The sequence below is a fragment of the Xenopus laevis genome, chromosome 1L (genome assembly GCF_017654675.1).
Source record: "Xenopus laevis strain J_2021 chromosome 1L, Xenopus_laevis_v10.1, whole genome shotgun sequence".
Classification (NCBI taxonomy): Eukaryota; Metazoa; Chordata; class Amphibia; order Anura; family Pipidae; genus Xenopus; species Xenopus laevis.
This window is the reverse complement of record NC_054371.1, coordinates 157,991,269-158,009,420: the sequence shown is the minus strand read 5'-3', so window position 1 is coordinate 158,009,420 and position 18,152 is coordinate 157,991,269. Positions and strand designations below refer to the sequence as shown.

Below are 18,152 nucleotides of genomic sequence, written 5' to 3'. Positions count from 1 at the left end.
TAAAATCATGAAAACTGATATATACATTTACTGCTTTGTGTATTGGATATACTCGTTTGACTGCTGTCATCTTTGAAGGGCACTAAGTTTCCAGTATTTGAAGCACACTTCTCAACACTCACACTTCTCATTATCAAGGCATAGTCCTATGATTCCCTAAGAATGCTTACTGTGGCACCTCAGTTAAAATTCTGCCTATATAGCTGCTGCATCTTAAATATATATATCCAATGAACAACAAAGGGAAGTAATAATCAAATTTCTTCCCCACCTCTGAATTACCACAGAACTGTTTCCCAGGGGATGGCATCAAAACTAAATAAATTCTGTGAAAAAAAACCTACCACTTTCCATTGTCTTTATGGGACAGCGGGAAAAAAAGCATCAATTCCGGGAAACCAAAAAATCCAGATAATGCTGTATATGCAAGGTAACATCATAAGGATTCATTAGCCCCATGTATTATTATCAAGTTCAGGAACTGCCTTATCTTGTATCCTATTCTCTTCTTAAGGTGGCCATGGACGCACAGATAACATTGTACAAAACAAATTTTCGTACAATATTCGGTGTGTGTATGGTGGGAAAAAAGCCGAACCCCATTGTTAGTGATTAATTGTCAGCTACAGGTAGAATTCTATTGTTTCTTCCCATATATCTGACAATTCAGCTCTACACGTGTGTATTGGAGTGAACGATCTTTGTCGGAAAGATCCTTTCCAAGAAAGATCGTAATTGTTACGTCTATGGCCACCATTAAAGTGTTAGCTCTTTAATCTGTAAGCTCAGTAAATACATTGCTTACATTTATTGTTCAGCACTGCAGAATATGTTGGATCTTTATAAATATGCATGATGAATAATAAAGATATACAATCCGGGATGCCATTATCTTTTGAGTGGATAAATCTAGCAAACAACACATTGTGCACGGAGGTGTTGGGGTAGTGAAATGGAAGACCTGTGGTTTGACAGTATAAAAGAATAGTGGAGGGGACAGTGGTCATGATGGGACACAGATCATTACTATGGAGTTAGGTTTGGCAGTAGCGGATAACAGAGCAAGGTACTGGCAAAATGATAGACAGATATTTGGGAAAAGCATCATTAACAGGGCAGTACACTGGTGACATAAAAGCTTTGTTTGGGCAGCACAAGCAAAACTGTAGCCTTATCATAATCATCCAGTCTGATGGGATTGGGAGGCAATAGAACTGAATCCAGTGTAGTGTATACTGGATACAGTATACAGTGTAGTGGGATGGTGGAGTTATAGAGATCTGAACTACATTCGGCAGGTAGGGTGATGCTTGATGCCAATGTTATTAATAGGAAAAAATGGCAAGAATATAGGAAGGCCGGTATTTTTTTCCAGAAAAGGTGGCAACCCTAGTGATGGGGTAGGGTGAGAGTAGTGATATGAGAGGTGTGCCGGGTGTTACTGAAGTGAGAATAATTTTGTATGGGAATAATAGCAAGTGTGGTTTATGGACAGGCACGTCTTTGATCAGTACATGAATTGCAGAGGCCAATCATAGTAACAGCTGTAAGTGTCAGTAAAAGCATTTATTGCAGGAGCAGAGACAACTGACAGAGCTGTATGTGGATAAAATGGATTTATACATAAGGACTATTGTGGATTGATAGAGCTAAACACAGGCATATACTGAAAAAAATGCTGAACTTTGCAAGAGAACAGTAGCAGAAGATTCACACAGGACAGAATTTTTTAAGAGTGTGCATGGGAGTTGGTTTTGCAAACCAATATTTAGAATTGTGTATCTCACGTTAATTACTATTGTCAGTTCTACATGGGGGCTAAATTACATTAAAGGGGATATTGGTGACAGACTGTAAACAGTGTGGACCCAGTTTTGGATCATGACCTATAGTTTAACGGTTGGCATAAAGAGAATATCGAATGTCAATCAAGGAAATTGTTTTAGTGGGTGAGAAGGAAATGACAAAAGAGCATGGAAATATGTGTGGAGATACTATTAACAAGCAGGTCATTCACATTCTGTTCATTGCCTAATCTCACAATCTCATAACTTCTTTTTTTCTTGCAAATACACAAAAATCTTGGGATGCACTGCAAACTTTAAATGAAACTAGACACCCTAGTTAAGCTGCACCCCTCCCTGAAGCAGGGTGTCACCCTAAAATAATACAAGCAGAAAGATAATTTACTGTAAATACTACAGCACTATCATGCAGCAACAGATCAACAGGTGGTTGAGCCGAGGACAAATATGTTGTGATGTCCATTTTGCAAGAGAATTAATGCAATCACAGGTCATAGAAATCTATGCACAGCAGTTTTTAACGGACTATTCCAGTAAGTATTGTGAAATCAAACACCTGCTTTTTACTTTGGGCTAAAGGGATAGGTTCATACCATGCTCATGCAAGACATATGTTAAAGGGCAGGTAAAAGATTAAAAATATAAAATAAGTTTACACATTATGGAACTTATGCTAAAATATTCATTAATGTGGTTGTACACATTCCCAAACATTGACAGAAATATTTAGACAATATTTGCAATAAATGGGGCTTTTTAAGCCTAAAATAACTGAAAACAAAGGAGGATAATAACTGTACTGCAGAGCTTTCTCTGGGAAAATATGCAACATAAGGCAGAAAGTTTGCTGGCAGTAGCTCTTCTATACACATCACGGTGTTCTGTTGCATATAAAGAACACAGCGGGATAATGGTGCAGTAACAGTTATGTTTTGGGAGAAAACAGCAAGAAGTTGTGCAGTAAAACATAAAAAAGACAAATGGGAGTGCGTTCCGAAAGCAAGGCTAAAACTTAAAATCTTGTCTGATTTTGGATGACTAGGGTGGAAAGGTGAGGATTCGCAAAGAGAGCCTTCCCCTCCCCACCCTAGGGAAGTCTCCATACTGACAGGAGGCCAAAACCATTTAACATCTCATCAAGCAGCATGGCGTTCTGGCTGTCACCGTGGCAACGAAGGGGCTCAATTTCACAAATGTCACATTGCGTTAACATCTTCACACTGCCCCTCAACCTAGCCAGTAATCCTTCATTGCCAGTGGTGTCTGTATAGATTAAGCATTTCTCCTAATAGTTATCCTGTGCAAAAGGAGAGAACACTTATTAAAGGGCAGTGTGGATGGCTTTGTGCCCCCTGTGCACCCAAAATCAGCACTCCTTCCCCTTCATAATCAGTGCTTGTCCTCTTGCTTTCTCACAATTCATTCACTACTTTTGTGTTTTCCTCTTCCTATACGTTTTTCTTCCCATAAACTCTGCTTAACTTTAAGATCTTCTAATGGCCATACATTTGGGCATATGACTGATCAGCCCATAGGACAAATAGTTGGATAGCATTCAATTTGTGCTTTATGAACAAATGTATTCGTACTATATAAAGTGTGCTGATCTTTTTCAGGTACTTCAGCAGAAGTGGCATCCACACACCAATGGGAAGTCACTTGCAAAGCAAATCTTCTGCTCATACAGACTGACACTGATGGAATTGCAGAGTGATCTGTTGCAATTGCTTCCTAAAAGTGGCCATACAAAGGGAGATCTATGCCCACATTGAGGTGGGCGATATCGGGCTGATCTGATGGGCACTAGGTCCCAAGATCGGATCAGAATGGAGGCAATATGGACAGTCGGAAGCCCATCGGAGGGCCCCACAAACGGGCCAATAAGCTGCCAACTTGGTCTGTCGGCAGTTTTTATTGTCCAGTATATGGGGGCCTTAAGGGACTCCTAAACGCAACAGTGTGTTTAGGCAGTAAGCGTGAGATTTGTCAAGCAGCCCAACTAAGTGTTGCATGTTTTAAACATACCAGGTTTCCTCTACGTTATTTGTAGTCCTCATCTCTCTCTCTCTGAACATTTGTACTATATAAACACATGAAATCTGAATTGGCACCCAAGGCAGGGGTATATGGAACAGTCCCCTGAATTTTCAACACCCCTCTCAACTCACCATCAGCCCACTGGTCTGCATACCACCCAACAAGCTCACTTTCCCCTGTCCCATCCCAGACTCTTCCCTCCTCACAGATTATTCCAACCTCTAAAATTGTGCAAAAGGTATGTGCTTCTTCTATCTACCCCTACGTTCAGTCCCAAATAAATACAAGAACGCTTTAAAATTTTGTTTAAAAAACAAAAGATATTATAAAATGAGGTTCCTTTGTGATGGCCATATCCCTTTAAATCCAATCTGTCATAATGCATTTTCATATTGGAATGGTGGATATAAGTGTCAGATAGAGCCTTTCAAACTGGATACCATTTAGAAATCTAACCAAAATATCACAGTGGCAGAGATGTACAGCTAAGTTTCCTTATGCCACCAGCCTTTTCAGCCACTACAAGTGACTACTGAAGGCCACTTGCATAATAAGCCACAGTGCCACGCTGAGTACATTTACAAGAAATGCACTCTATATTTATATTTGGACTTTCTGCAACATTGTTTCTTCTTTCAAGTATGAGATCAAGCCATTTCTGCCTCACAGGTCCCAGAAACATCTGTACTGTGAAAGGTCTCAGTCATAGTCATGTGTGTTAGTAGATCTGAGATGCAGCACTTTTCCTATTTCACACACATATCTCTGTCTATAATGCAAAACCTTGCCATCTCTGGACAGTAAATCTCAGCCACCTGATCCAGGTCCTCTCTGCCTTAAGCTTAGCAAAGTGCATTTATCAAGCCTCCTGATCAGACACACTGTTTCTGCTACTTCCTCACCTTCAGCAACCTGATTTTCCCTCCTAACACTTAGCAATTTCTCTCAACCTTGCTGATCCTTTCTTGATGCTTGCAGATTACATTAGCCACCCTCCCATTAAATTCCCATCCCAGGCTCTTAATATTTAACAGAATTGGGCAATAAATATGGAGAATGGTACTTTTAATTAAACAAGCAGACCTTCCAACTACACCCCTGGGCCTGTACTCATTGTTTTAAATATGATTAATAGGAGGCAGGCTACTCTGTCTGTATTAGGAAGCTTTTGTGTCTCCAGAGAGCTGACATGTCCCAGAAAGCAGTGTAGAAAGTACAACCGCGTGCTTTGGTTAACCATACAGCAACCTTTTCTGCAAAAGCTTGTCATGGCTCCTTCACTGCTCCAAAAGAAACCTTCTGAACCCAGGTCGTTTGAAGATGTAAGTAAATCCATTGTTTTATTTGGGTGTGGGTAAATGCAGTATGTTGGCAAAGTGAAATTCTTTTTAAAACTGCAGCAGACGGCAAAGTGAAATTCTTTTAAAAACTGCAGAAGACGGCAAAGTGAAATTCTTTTAAAAACTGCAGCAGACATGAGTTGAACTGGGGAAGGGGCTGAAAGTGTCCTGTGATTTCAACTATTAAGTCCAGCTGTCACATGTAACCCCCTTCATTATCAATCCAGCAGCTCAAACCTTGGCAAAGAGTCTTCCAACTATGTTATCCCTTGAAAAGCTTCATTTGCAGCTTATGGAGCCTCTGCGGGAAAAGGTAAGACAAGACTTTATGTTGAAACATAAGTGCAAGCATGATTGGCACCATTATGTTCATACTGTAGTATATAATGTCTCCAGAACAAGTAGAAGCAGAAATTATTCACTTTTTGTTCATAGGCCTAACCGGAGAGAATTCAGGCCAGGAGGAAGGAAATAAGGACTTTAGAAGAATTTAGAGAGACCTAGAGAGGTAAGGAATATGAAGTGTAAAAGATGAGGGAGTAGAGATTAAAATACAAAACTAATTTAAGAAAAAGCTTCAGAGCAAAAGACTATACAAATGATTGAGGAAAGACAGCCAGGAGAAGGGATGGAATGCAGAGGCAAGCAGTAAAGAAGGAAAAAGAGAGATTAGGTCCATAGCACTGGACAAATCAGTAGTGAGTTTGAAGACACAGAGATTGGAGAGAGTTTATCCAGAAGAAGCAAGAATACACCAGAAAAAGAGGAGTCAGGGGATCCAAAAGAGGGAAGCTGTGTTAATAAAAGAGGAGGGGGGAGAGGAGCCCATCTGGCCACAGTGTTACACAGAGATTGCTGGTATTAAAGGTTCTCTCGGCTGAGTGGAATCAGGGGACGGCTGGTAATGAGATGACAAAACGCTGGCAGTCTGGGAGGAGCAGCTTGGTCACAGCACTGCGCGCTCAGCTGGGTCATTTGTAAGTGTCAATCATGCTGTGCCCAGGAGGAGAGGAAGGGGGGCATCATTCCACCTCATCTATTCCTGCCTAAAGCAGTGGACCCAGCTCCTCTTAACTACATGCACAGTGCTCTGGCACACCACCTGTCAGTACATAAACACATGCACACATGTATGTGCAGAACTGGACTCACAAAACAGGCACAAAACTAAATACAATTTACAAGCTGTCCGAAGCCATGCCATGAAGTTGAGAATGGTACATAGCACTGAAAGGAAAATTATTTTCTTTCCTTCCCAATTTTTTTTCCATTACTAAACTATAAACATGCCATATGAATAAAGAAGCATGTAAGCTATGGGCAGCAACACATCCACAGTATTCTTAAAGTGTCCGTTACAGTGTTGCCTCCTTCCTGTGCCTAGCTAGAATATGGTTAATGTGGATCACATACCCAAATCTTATTCATCCTCATTGTCCTTATCCAAGCTCTCCATGAAATCGTCCATCAGGTCAGACACTTTCTTCTTTTTCTTTGGGGAGCCTGTATTAGAAATGAAATGCAAAGCACATGTGAACTAGTTAAAGTAAAACGAACTAATATTAATCAGCATGAACTCTGCACTACAGAAATATTATTTATACAGTGCCATTGTCTCCTGCAGCACTTTACAAATGTAACCGTACATCAGGGAGTAACTATTTTATTTTGAAGTAATTTAAATGAAAGATCATTTTGGGACTTACTTTAAATGCAAGCCAAGGACCAGATGCCTGACCCTGCTGTATGTTTCCCAATCACTTCCCATTATTGCTTGACCTAGGAAGTTCCCTCCTTTGAGAATAAAGGTGAAGGCCCCTACTGACTGGCATGTTTACAGAATGCAGAAAACTAGTCAATACTAATTAACCTGCCAGGAGACACAGTTGCTGACAGAGATAGAGCGGGAGGGGGGAAGTGGTACAGAGAGAATGAAAGGGGGAAGTGGTATGAGGAAAAAGAAGAAAAGGAGAAGAGGCGACCGGCATATGACTGAAAAGAAATGGAACTGATGTAAAAAGAAACTTAACTGGACAGGAATTTTATATTTCTCCTCCCTTAAATACAGCCAAAATATTCATCAGCAGCAAAATAGTCTATTGCACTTGGCCTAAAATACTAGGTACAATTCAACTCTTTGGCGCATATTACCAAACCTGCAAATTAATTGTATGCCAAAATAATGCAGAACATTGGAATGCAATGAATTGCATATTTATAACATGGTGGCGTGTAAAAGACCGCCTCTTCCTTTGAGCATACATTTTTGTATAAAAATTCCAGTGCTCTTATTTATAAAGGTATGAGAGCCTGAGTAAAGCTGGAATTTATGGTTATTTTACACACCACTTGGACTTTACAGTCAGTTGCAATCAATGGGAACAGAAAAGCCACATAAGTGGAAAATTTGCAGTTAGTAAAAATGCTAAACTATGGAATATGTCTTTGTCACGCTTCCCCATCTTACCATGATAATGTTCAGCAGTTTTCCTCCGCAAAGTCTCCACACTATCCTCAGTTTCTGCCCACTCCAGAACCAGCCTGCGCCCATAAAGATGGGTGCTGTGACACAGCGCACTAAAAGCTCTCTGTCAAGAGAAAGAAAAGACATGGAGACCGCTGTTTATCATGCCATGCAGTTTGTCAGAACTTATGGGATTCTGATACCTCTTATTTTATATTCGTATCAAGTGACAGCAGTTCCAAGGAACATTATGTCTGCTTATATTTGAACTCATAACTGTGTTAGTGTCGATGGCCTCTGATGGCCCCTTTCAGTGAGGGCTAATTACTAAATGCTGCAAAGCTAAAACTATAATGTCCAACCTGTGGTTTTCCAGAACTACCCAACAGTTTTTGATAATAGAAGCACTTATTGTCAGATAGAATGGAATTGTCTCACTATCTTTCTAGATCTATCTATCTATCTTTCTAGATCTATCTATTTTTCTAGATCTATCTATCTTTCTAGATCTATCTAGATAACAATCTATCTATCTATCTAACAATCTATCTTTCTAGATCTATCTATCTAACAATCTATCTTTCTAGATCTATCTATCTAACAATCTATCTTTCTAGATCTATCTATCTAACAATCTATCTTTCTAGATCTATCTATCTAACAATCTATCTTTCTAGATCTATCTATCTTTCTAGATCTATCTATCTAACAATCTATCTTTCTAGATCTATCTATCTAACAATCTATCTTTCTAGATCTATCTACTGTATCTATCTTTCTAGATCCATCTATCTTTCTAGATCCATCTATCTTTCTAGATCCATCTATCTTTCTAGATCTATCTATGTATCTATCTAGATCTATCTATCTGTCTATCTATGTTTGTCTATCTATATATCGTTCTATATCTATCTATCATCTATCTATATCTATCTATCTATCTATCTATCTATCTATCTATCTATCTATCTATCTATCATCTATCTATATCTATCATCTATCTATATCTATCATCTATCTATCTATCATCTATCTATATCTATCATCTATCTATATCTATCTATATCTATCTATATCTATCTATATCTATCTATCATCTATCTATCATCTATCTATCATCTATCTATCTATCTATCTATCATCTATCTATCATCTTTCTATATCTCTATCTTTCTATATCTCTATCTTTCTATATCTCTATCTTTCTATATCTCTATCTTTCTATATCTCTATCTATCTATCTATCTATCTATCTATCTATCTATCTATCTATCTATCTATCTATGACATAAAACCCCAAGCCGACAATGTATTTAGGACTTAAGCCTTGGAAAAAAAAAAAAAAAAAAGACTTCAACAGTATCCTTGGTTTTTATTTAAGTGAAACATGTAAGGCTACAGCCTTGAACAGAATGGAAAATAAAACAAATAGAACAAACAGTTGAATACAATGCATGAAGGAAAGAGATCAGAACGTGTTGCTCAAGAACTTGAATGCTGAACACTTCATTTGTGTTGGGTCACTGATTATTAATGCAAACAAAAAATCTTGGATCTAGAGCAAACTATTTACTCAATAATACAGTATCACCTCCTTGGCATTAGCACTAGGGTTCAGGGAGGTGGTGAAATGACAGCCAGAGAAAGTGGGGCCAGAAGGGGCGACAGCCTGAGCCAAATATTGAGAGAAGTGAGAAAGTAAGAGTATAAATGAAGCTGTAATTGGAAGATTTTGTGCAACATAAACAGCATCTAAACATCACCCCCCTCTGCCTGTTTATTTACACAGATTCGTCACTTGTTAATTGGGAAACAGGCAGTGTGAAAACAGCTATTTAAAAGGGTGGAGAGAATGAAAATAGGATCTTCATGTCTGGAGGGAAAGACTCAGGATGAAGCAGAAGAACATCTCTTGTTGAAAGAGACTGGCAGAAATCCAACAAATGTGCAAATGTGACATTTAAGAAATAGAAATGAAATAGAAGTCCGGAGTTGGACAGAAATCATAACGAATAATTCTCCTACACCACATACTGTTATGGGAATGCTTAGCACACACAAAAAGTGCATGTCTTCTGAATATCTCCAAGGAAGCACTGGAGGACCCCTAGGGAGTATTCAGATCCCCAACTACAAGTTTGTTAACTGGGCTCTAGATTATGGTTTCTCTCTACAGTCTTTCCAAATTACCCAATTATGTACCTACAAACTCACGTTCTCCCATGCATCCAAAACAAGGCTACCATAAGGGCAGTAGCACACAGGATTATTTAATACCCATCATTTTGTAGGAAATCCCAGCATTCTTCCTGAAAATCACTCATTGTTGCCAATAGGATGCACCAAAGCTATGGCTCATTGGAGCAAGGTCAGCAGTGAATGTGGACAGTCTTTTCTGTCGATAATCCCACCATGACCAGATAAGCCATCAGCAATGATTAGCTCCTTTCAGTTCCAGCAATTTTCCCTACAGTAAATCGCTGCACATGAACTGCTCCCTGCTTTGAAAAGGGAGAATTTTTTCTTTGGAGGGACACCGCTCAGCCCTCACTCATAGACAGAATTAAAAGAGAAATACATCTCATTTAAATATTTTTATGTTTGTTCTCTTATATGAACTTTAAAGCATGGACATGACAATATACGGTACATTATCTTATTCTCTCACAGGTTTATCTTACACAGGTGGAAGCTGGAACATTCCTAGCCTCACCCGAGGCATTTTTCATGGGCAGCCTTGAGAGAGAACTATTCTACTGCAGTTAAAGCAGAAGATCACTATAGCAAATAGGGATGCACCGAATCAGGATTCGGTTCGGGATTCGGCCTTTTTCAGCAGGATTCGGATTTGGCCAAATCCTTCTGTCCGGCCGAACCGAATGCAAAACCTAATTTGCATATGCAAATTAGGGTATGGGAGGTAAATCACGTGACTTTTTGTCACAAAACAAGGAAGTAAATTTTCCCCCTCCCACCCCTAATTTGCATATGTAAATTCGGATTTGGATTCAGGATTCGGCCGAATCTTTCATGAAGGATTCGGGGGTTTGGCCAAATCCAAAATAGTGGATTTGGTGCATCACTACTATCAAAGAAAACAGTATTACAGTTCCTGTGCATATATGCATACAAATGTACAGAGAATTTGAGGCTGTCCTAACCTTTGCATCTTGTTTGGTGACAAAATCCACAAAGCCAAATCCACGGTGACTACCTGTGCCAGCCATTTTCTTAGGCAGGCGGACGGTCTTCAATTCTCCAAATGTGCTATAGTCAAGAAAGGAACGGTTAGCTCTCTGATACTCAACGTTCATGCCTTATAATTATATAAAACCACATTTTGCGTATTCATGCTAACCTTTAATGTGTTTCCATTTTCATGTTTCCATGAAAAGTACAAATGTCCATCAAGTTCAACCTTTTGCCCAGTTAAATCTAATTTCTAGATAGGATTCTAGAAGGCCATACAACCATATGAGCTTACAGCATGTTACATGACAGAAATGCAATATGATCTTCCAAGGCATACATAGAAACAAAGTGCACAGCAGTTTACATAAAATCTCTGGCAGGATGCATTACATTGTGCACAGGACTCTTATTCATATTGTAGAGTCTACCACACACAACGTTGTTTCTATCCAGGTATCTATGCCTCTGACACACTGGATGTCATCAGACACAATAGAGTGTGTATAGCATTCCAATATTCAATGCACACCAAGGCCATGGAGATTTCAGCAAGGAATGCTGCACTTTCCCCCATCCGTGGCATTAACAAATCCTGCTTCAAAAAATATGTAAATCAGAACTTCTGCATTGACCTATGCAAAACACAGTAAGCATGGCGACAATCAGACACAGGCACTAGGCATCACTCAGTCTATCCCTGAACAGACAATGTCACTAAGTGTACAAATGATCAGCCATAGTATGTATTATCTGCATGAAACATTTGCTCCCCCTACTGATAATACACTAGAATTGCAATCTAAATGTAGCAGGAGTACTTGTTGTCTGCCTGACTGAACCCACTCACCTGAACAGCTCACGTATTTCACGAACCGTTGCTTGGAAGGGGACATTGCGCACAAGAATTTTTGAGCTCTGCTGTTTCTTAGAGATCTGTTTTTTGCGTTCCGTTGAAGTTGCTGCTCTGTGGATGCCAGGCAAGAATGAAAAGTTCATTACCGTTCTACAGCAAATGCTTTTGTTCGAGTACTTGAACACTGCTTTCAAGCAAGCAAACACTTGAGTCACTCACCTGATTGCCCTCTCTGACAGTTTGATCTCCACCTGATGCCCATCCACCATGCATTGCTAGGGGGTGCAAAAGGAAATCGTTTAGAATCGTGAGGCTGCCAGTTAGGTTTGCCACCTTTTCTAGAAAAAAAATACCGGTCTTCCTATATATTTAACTTTTTTCCCTATGAATAACATTGGGATCAACCATAATTTTTACCGGCCAGGCTGGTAAAATACCGGCCTGGTGGCAACCCTACGGCCAGTTCAACTGGCTCAGCAGTGCAGAGGAGAGTCCGCTTTGCCTGACAGTACACATTTCTCCTTATCACAAGTTAGGAGCAAGGCATTTGTCACTCTCTCTCTGCTGCCTGACATCCAGTATCTATAGGAGGATGTCACATTCAAAAGATACACACAGAAACTGACAGCAAATTTAAAACAGGCACACATTTCCCTTGTGTACATACTTATTCTTTGCCAATTCTTGATCTCCATCTGCAGACACCAAAAACTCAGATTCAAAGCACTCTCATCCTTATTAAATGAACACCATTTAAAGTAACCAATCCATTACATTGCCTATGTATTTATATAAGAGGCAGCAGGATATGTTCTGTATAGGACAGACTGCAACATAGAACAAATTTCCCCCCATGGCAGTTCCCTCTATTCTTCTCTCTATGGAATTATAGAAATGAAGGAAATTAAAGCTACATATTAACCTTCTGGAAGTGCACATAAGGCGAAACATTGTTTCAAAATGATTGTTTTTGTATTTTGCGTCAACGGTCATAGTATTAATGCTCTTGATTTTTGTAAGCATTTTTCTAAAGGCTCTGTAACCTGAAAGGGCCCATGTTATATGACATGATAAATATTGGAAACTAAAGTCAGGCTTGTCACTTGCCTATCTGGAAACAGGCAAAGAAAGGTTTGACATCCTCATTGACGCTCAAGTATGTGCCAAATGCAGGTGGAAAGCATAAAGTTGAGTTTCACCTGAGTTTGGCTCTTACATGTGCCTTCGGGCTAAACTCCATGGGAGATTTTGTACAATAGTGTCGGATCGACAAATCACATCCTACAATTCGGATGTACTGTAGTTGCATGGGTCAAAATATCATGGGACTGATACAAAAATGAGTAAACTAAATGGAAAACTTTGCCTGCAATGTGACACACCTGTTGGATGGAAATGCAGCATGCTTCATCCGACAAGATAAAATCTGAGATGGTGCCTGACCGATTTTTTCCATTGAAATACACTGAATGTTGTATGTAGATGCAAACTACACCAACTGACTTTATCTGATCTGACTATACATTATAGCTATAGGGGGGTCATATTTTGTGGGATCCTTCAAAACTCATGCTGCTGTGTGGTGTTGGATGGCAAGATCAGATAAAATCCGAGCAACAAAATCTGATGATCAAAAACAAAATCTCCCATATAGTTTCACCCTTAATGAGTACAGCCTGATTAGGAAGCATGGGCTGAATTTGTTCCTGCTGCCCCCAGTGGTAGAACGCAGAAAAGATTAACTGCAGGGTGATGCAGGAACAAACGCCCATTTGAAAGGGCCTTAAAAGAACATCTAAATGATCAATACCACATGATCAATATGATGTAGCATACCCTCCATCAAATATGCTAGCAAAGTCAAAAAGTTCCCCAAAAACAGGAACGCAACAGGTCACTGTGTCATTGGCCAGCATAATTTTTCCAACTGGATTTTTTAAACGGTGTTTCTGAAATAAGTTTTTTTACTGGTGTGTACTGCACAATTCTGTTGCTCATGTGATGTATAAACACCATACCTGTGTTTTTTTCAAGTCCAAATGTGCAGATACAATGACACATAATATGATATAGAAGCAAAAGCACTTAGCCAAGTTTGAGATCCTGGATTTGCCCTGATTTCAGATTAAGCCAATCAATGCTGCCATCACATGGCAAACATGAGGAATTTCTCATTTTACACAATCATTTACAGCTACAGTAGCCTACAAAGGTTGTAGCATAGAGCAGAGGTTTATTCAGCCCCTACTGGCCATGAAAGGAATAATGAAAGTAAAAAGATATACAGTATAAAGGTTTGGTGAGGAAGAGAAATATATAAAATAGGGAAAGAGAGGGATAATATCTGTTTGTGTTGGTTTATTTCCTCTCTTTACTTTTTTCTTCTTCACACATCACAAACTCTCAGTCCATTTATACCCCATTCTTTTACTACCCTATTTTTACTTTGTCTACAGATGTTCCTTTCTTCTACACACTTTTTTCTATTTTGATATTCCCACCAAGTCCTTTCATTTCTCCTACTTATGAAAAATCTTGTGGACCATAGCTCTCAAAACAGATAATCCACTACCTGTAGATCCAAATAGCTTGGGGATTTGCATATTATGAGCCCTGACATTGGCTCACATTATATGCAAATCCCTAAGAAATTTTAATCACCTGTCTATTTAAAAATAGTTTAAACAATAAATAAACCCATTAGGATTGTTTTGCCACCAATATGGGTTTATGCTGCTTTGTGCACCATAAAGTTCAAGGTGATGTTTTAATCTGACATGGAAAACAATAAATAATTGCCAGTGATTGAATGCATAAAGGAACGTGGAGATTGAATATACAAAAAAATGTCACTGACATCCAGAACAATGAAGAGGGTGGCCTAATTAGGAAGGAACTTACCCAGTGTGAACCTCAAATGAGTACATAGGGATAAAGCTTGGGGGTTCAAGATAAATTACTTTGAATTTAAATAAATGGTGAGAGATCAATGAGATATGTATTATTTGTTGTGCGGAGGAACTAGGGGGTTTTTGAAAATGAGATAAAGAGGAAATAAATTTAAAATGTTTGAAAATAAATAAATATATACCTGAAGTCGTCGGAGTGCTTTCTGTGCTTGCTCTGGCTTCATGTACTCCACAAATCCAAAGCCCATAGACAAGAGAGAACCTGGAAAGAGCAGAAAGATTGACTTATTTTCCTTGACTGGCAGTGATATTTTCTAACATGTATTTCTCGATTTCATTATATTATGAACATGCTTTATACATAAAATTGCATCATTCTGCATTAAAAAAGGCAATGAACAACACTATGCCAAAAACAGTTTTAAAGGCTGCTAGGTACTGGCAGAATAAAATGGAACTGGTTACTTCACGCGATTAGGTGCACCCAAACACGTGCCTCAAACAAGTGCCTAAAAAAAAAAAAAAAAAAAGACCTTAAGTTTAAGGGCATTTACTTTTGCCATGCGGTCCCTGCAGGCTAATTTTGCACACTAACTTATGGAATGTGTTTATAGATGCTATTGGAAAACAACCCAGCCACTAACATTGCTATTAAACAGACAAAAATAGAAATGTTAATGGCCTTTTAGGCTGATGGCAAACGGGATGTTTTGTCATCCAAATGTGTTCCCAGAATTATCTTTGGCCATCTCATATATCAGCAGAAATGAAATTTTTCTTTTACAGATGCAAGTCTTGTGAATATCAAAATTGTTTTTATCGACTGGTGCTTTACAGTTACAACCATGCAATTCTCTTTTTGATGGACTTCCCATAGTAAAAAAACATTCATTTAGGCTCATGGCACATAAAGCATTTTTACCATGACTGTGCTCAAATACAAAAAAGTTGGCAAAGCACCTAAATTTGATGGTTTAATAAGAGATTACTAAACTTACCTGACTTATCCTTCTTTTTAGAAATACTGCAGCTCTTCACAGTTCCGACTTTAGAGAAGACCTGTTACAGAACAAAATGCAATTGGAAATAAGTGTAGTAAAATATACCATGGCTGAGAAATCAACCTCCCTCACAAATCCCTTGCAGTGATGCTTACTTCTTTAAGGGTTTCCTCACTGGTGCTAAAATTTAAATTTTTGATAAATAAAGTGCAACCAGGAAGTGTCTCCTCTTCATCTTCTTCCTGCTCCTCCACTTCCAGCTCTTTCACCTCTTGTTTGGTGCCTGCAGCATCTGCATGATATCAAAGCCGAGGTCTGACAGTGTTTTGGCAGGATAATTAATAGCAACACATTACAATCTCTAGTATATCTTTAAACTTTAAAATCATAGAACTCCTTCCACAAACGGTTTACAGTTTTATTTTGGATAGAAGAGGATTACTTCTATCACAGTCATGTATCAGTTCCCCAGTAAAATCCCTTATTAGGTTTAATTAAAGCTAAATTTACGTTACAACAAGGTTTTACTACTGCATATAGGGAGTGCTGAGAACCAGCCCCAAGCAAACTTTGTATGTTCCAATCTGCTTCCCAAATTCCTTAAATTTATGCTTCAGTCCAGTGCTTTATTAAGCCTGATATAAGCCATTTCCACAAGCAGCTCCCCTTTCTCTCACCTGCCTCCTGTTCCTCTGAAGTTTCTTGCTCTGTTTGTTCAACTTTCTTTTGTGGAGGAGGACACGTAAAAACATCCATTGGAGCCCACTCCAGGTACAGCGGTACATGATGAAACTGGGAAGAGGAAAGACATAAATACATGGCTAACCACATTAAAATTTCTGACGTGCAATGAGAAAGAGGATTTCTTATCGAACATATTATAGGATTTTTGATACTCATGACTAAATCCTTTTCTCTGTAGTCGATAGGAGGACACAGGGAACACTAGGTTTAAGCTCCACCCTCCAGGAGGCAGGACACTTAGGGGGTTATGTAATAAAAGGCACTAACTTTGCCCAGGAGCAGTAACCCATAGCAACCAATCAGCAGGTAGAATATGCTGGTCAACTGTTTAAAAGCAAACATCTTATTGGTTGCTATGGGTTACTGCTTTTGGGAAAACTTAGTGCCTTTTATTACATATGGTGGTTAGAATTTTAATTAAGGGGCGTGCCAGAGGGACTGGCTTAACCCCACACCAACCAAACCTAATCAGTTTGTACCAAAGAGACTGCTGAACAGTAAATCAGAAAAACATCCGAGTAACAATTAGCAGAACAGGTAACTCAGGGAAATGTTCCCTCATGGACCAATGTGGGCAACATCTCGCAGAAGGGCGGAAGCCCTGTGTCCCCCTATCGACTACAGAGAAAAGGATTTAACGTTGAGTATCAAAAATCCTGTTTTCTCTGTTGTCTCAGGGGGACACAGGGAACACTGGGGACTTAACAAAGCAGCCCCCTGCGGCCAAACGAGGCCTCTGCTGATGAAAACGTGTCCAGACTGTAATATTTGGTGAATGTATGAACAGACGACCAGGTGACCACTCTGCAGATCTGAACCAGAGAGGCTGAGTTGCAACATGCCTAGGACGGTCCCATGGATCTTGTGGAATGTGCTCAAATGCCCTCTGGTGGTGGTCTTCCTTTAGAAATGTATGCCTGACAGATGGTCTCCTTGATCCATCGTGCAATAGAAGTCTTGGATGCTGCCATGCCTCTCTGTGGCCCAGTCGGGACTACAAACAGTCTTTGAGAACTTTGAAAGGACTTGGGCTTTTCCAGGTACCAGCGAAGAGCTCTGACCACATCCAGATTGCAAAGTCGTCTTTCTTTTGTGTTCTTGGGTTCCGGACACAAGGATGGTACCACAATTTCCTGATTCATATGGAATGCCGATACGACCTTAGGCAGAAATTATGGCACTGTGCGCAACACCACCTTGCCCTTGTGGAATACTAGAAAGGCTGGGTCAAACGATAAGGCACTGAGCTCCGAGACTCTTCTGGCCATAAGAAATACATTTGTCGGATGCTGTTCCCAGAGGCTCGAAAAGAGGGTCAAGCAAGATTCCAACCTGTAATGGGAGGCAGAAATGGTGGATCAACATGAGCCACTCCCTGCAGGAATGTCCGTACCGAGTTGGCCCGGTGCCAGCCGTGACTGAAAAAGAACTGATAGAGCGGATACTTGTACCTTCAGTGAACTTAGCTTTAGGCCCAACTGAAGACCCCATTGAAGGAAAGACAAAATTCTAGGGACGTTGAACTCAAGGAAGGACATTTTTCTCCTTGCACCAGTTCCAGTAGCTGTGCCAGACTCTGATATGCTTTAGATCAGGGATCCCCAACCTTTAGAACCTGTGAGCAACATTCAGAAGTAAAAGGAGTTGGGGAGCAACACTAGCATGAATAATGTTTCTTGGGTGCCAAATAAGTGCTGTGATTGGCCATTTAGTAAACCCTATGTGGATTGTCAACCTACATTGAGGCTCTGTTTGGCAGTACACCTGTTTTTTATGCAGCCAAAACTTGCCTCCAAGCCTGGAATTC

General features: G+C 39.6%; 1 protein-coding gene across 1 annotated transcript in view; it reads right to left on the bottom strand.

The window, feature by feature from the left end:
- Nucleotides 1-4,142: 4,142 nt before the first annotated feature.
- rbm19.L (RNA binding motif protein 19 L homeolog) overlaps nt 4,143-18,152 on the bottom strand; it is a 30,164-nt gene continuing 16,154 nt past the window's right edge. The window contains 10 exon segments of the mRNA NM_001094604.1: nt 4,143-5,483; nt 6,596-6,685; nt 7,650-7,770; nt 10,808-10,913; nt 11,686-11,802; nt 11,911-11,966; nt 14,783-14,862; nt 15,599-15,659; nt 15,757-15,893; nt 16,279-16,393. Of these exon segments, the coding sequence (NP_001088073.1) occupies nt 6,603-6,685; nt 7,650-7,770; nt 10,808-10,913; nt 11,686-11,802; nt 11,911-11,966; nt 14,783-14,862; nt 15,599-15,659; nt 15,757-15,893; nt 16,279-16,393 (876 nt within the window). The 3' untranslated portion in view covers nt 4,143-5,483; nt 6,596-6,602.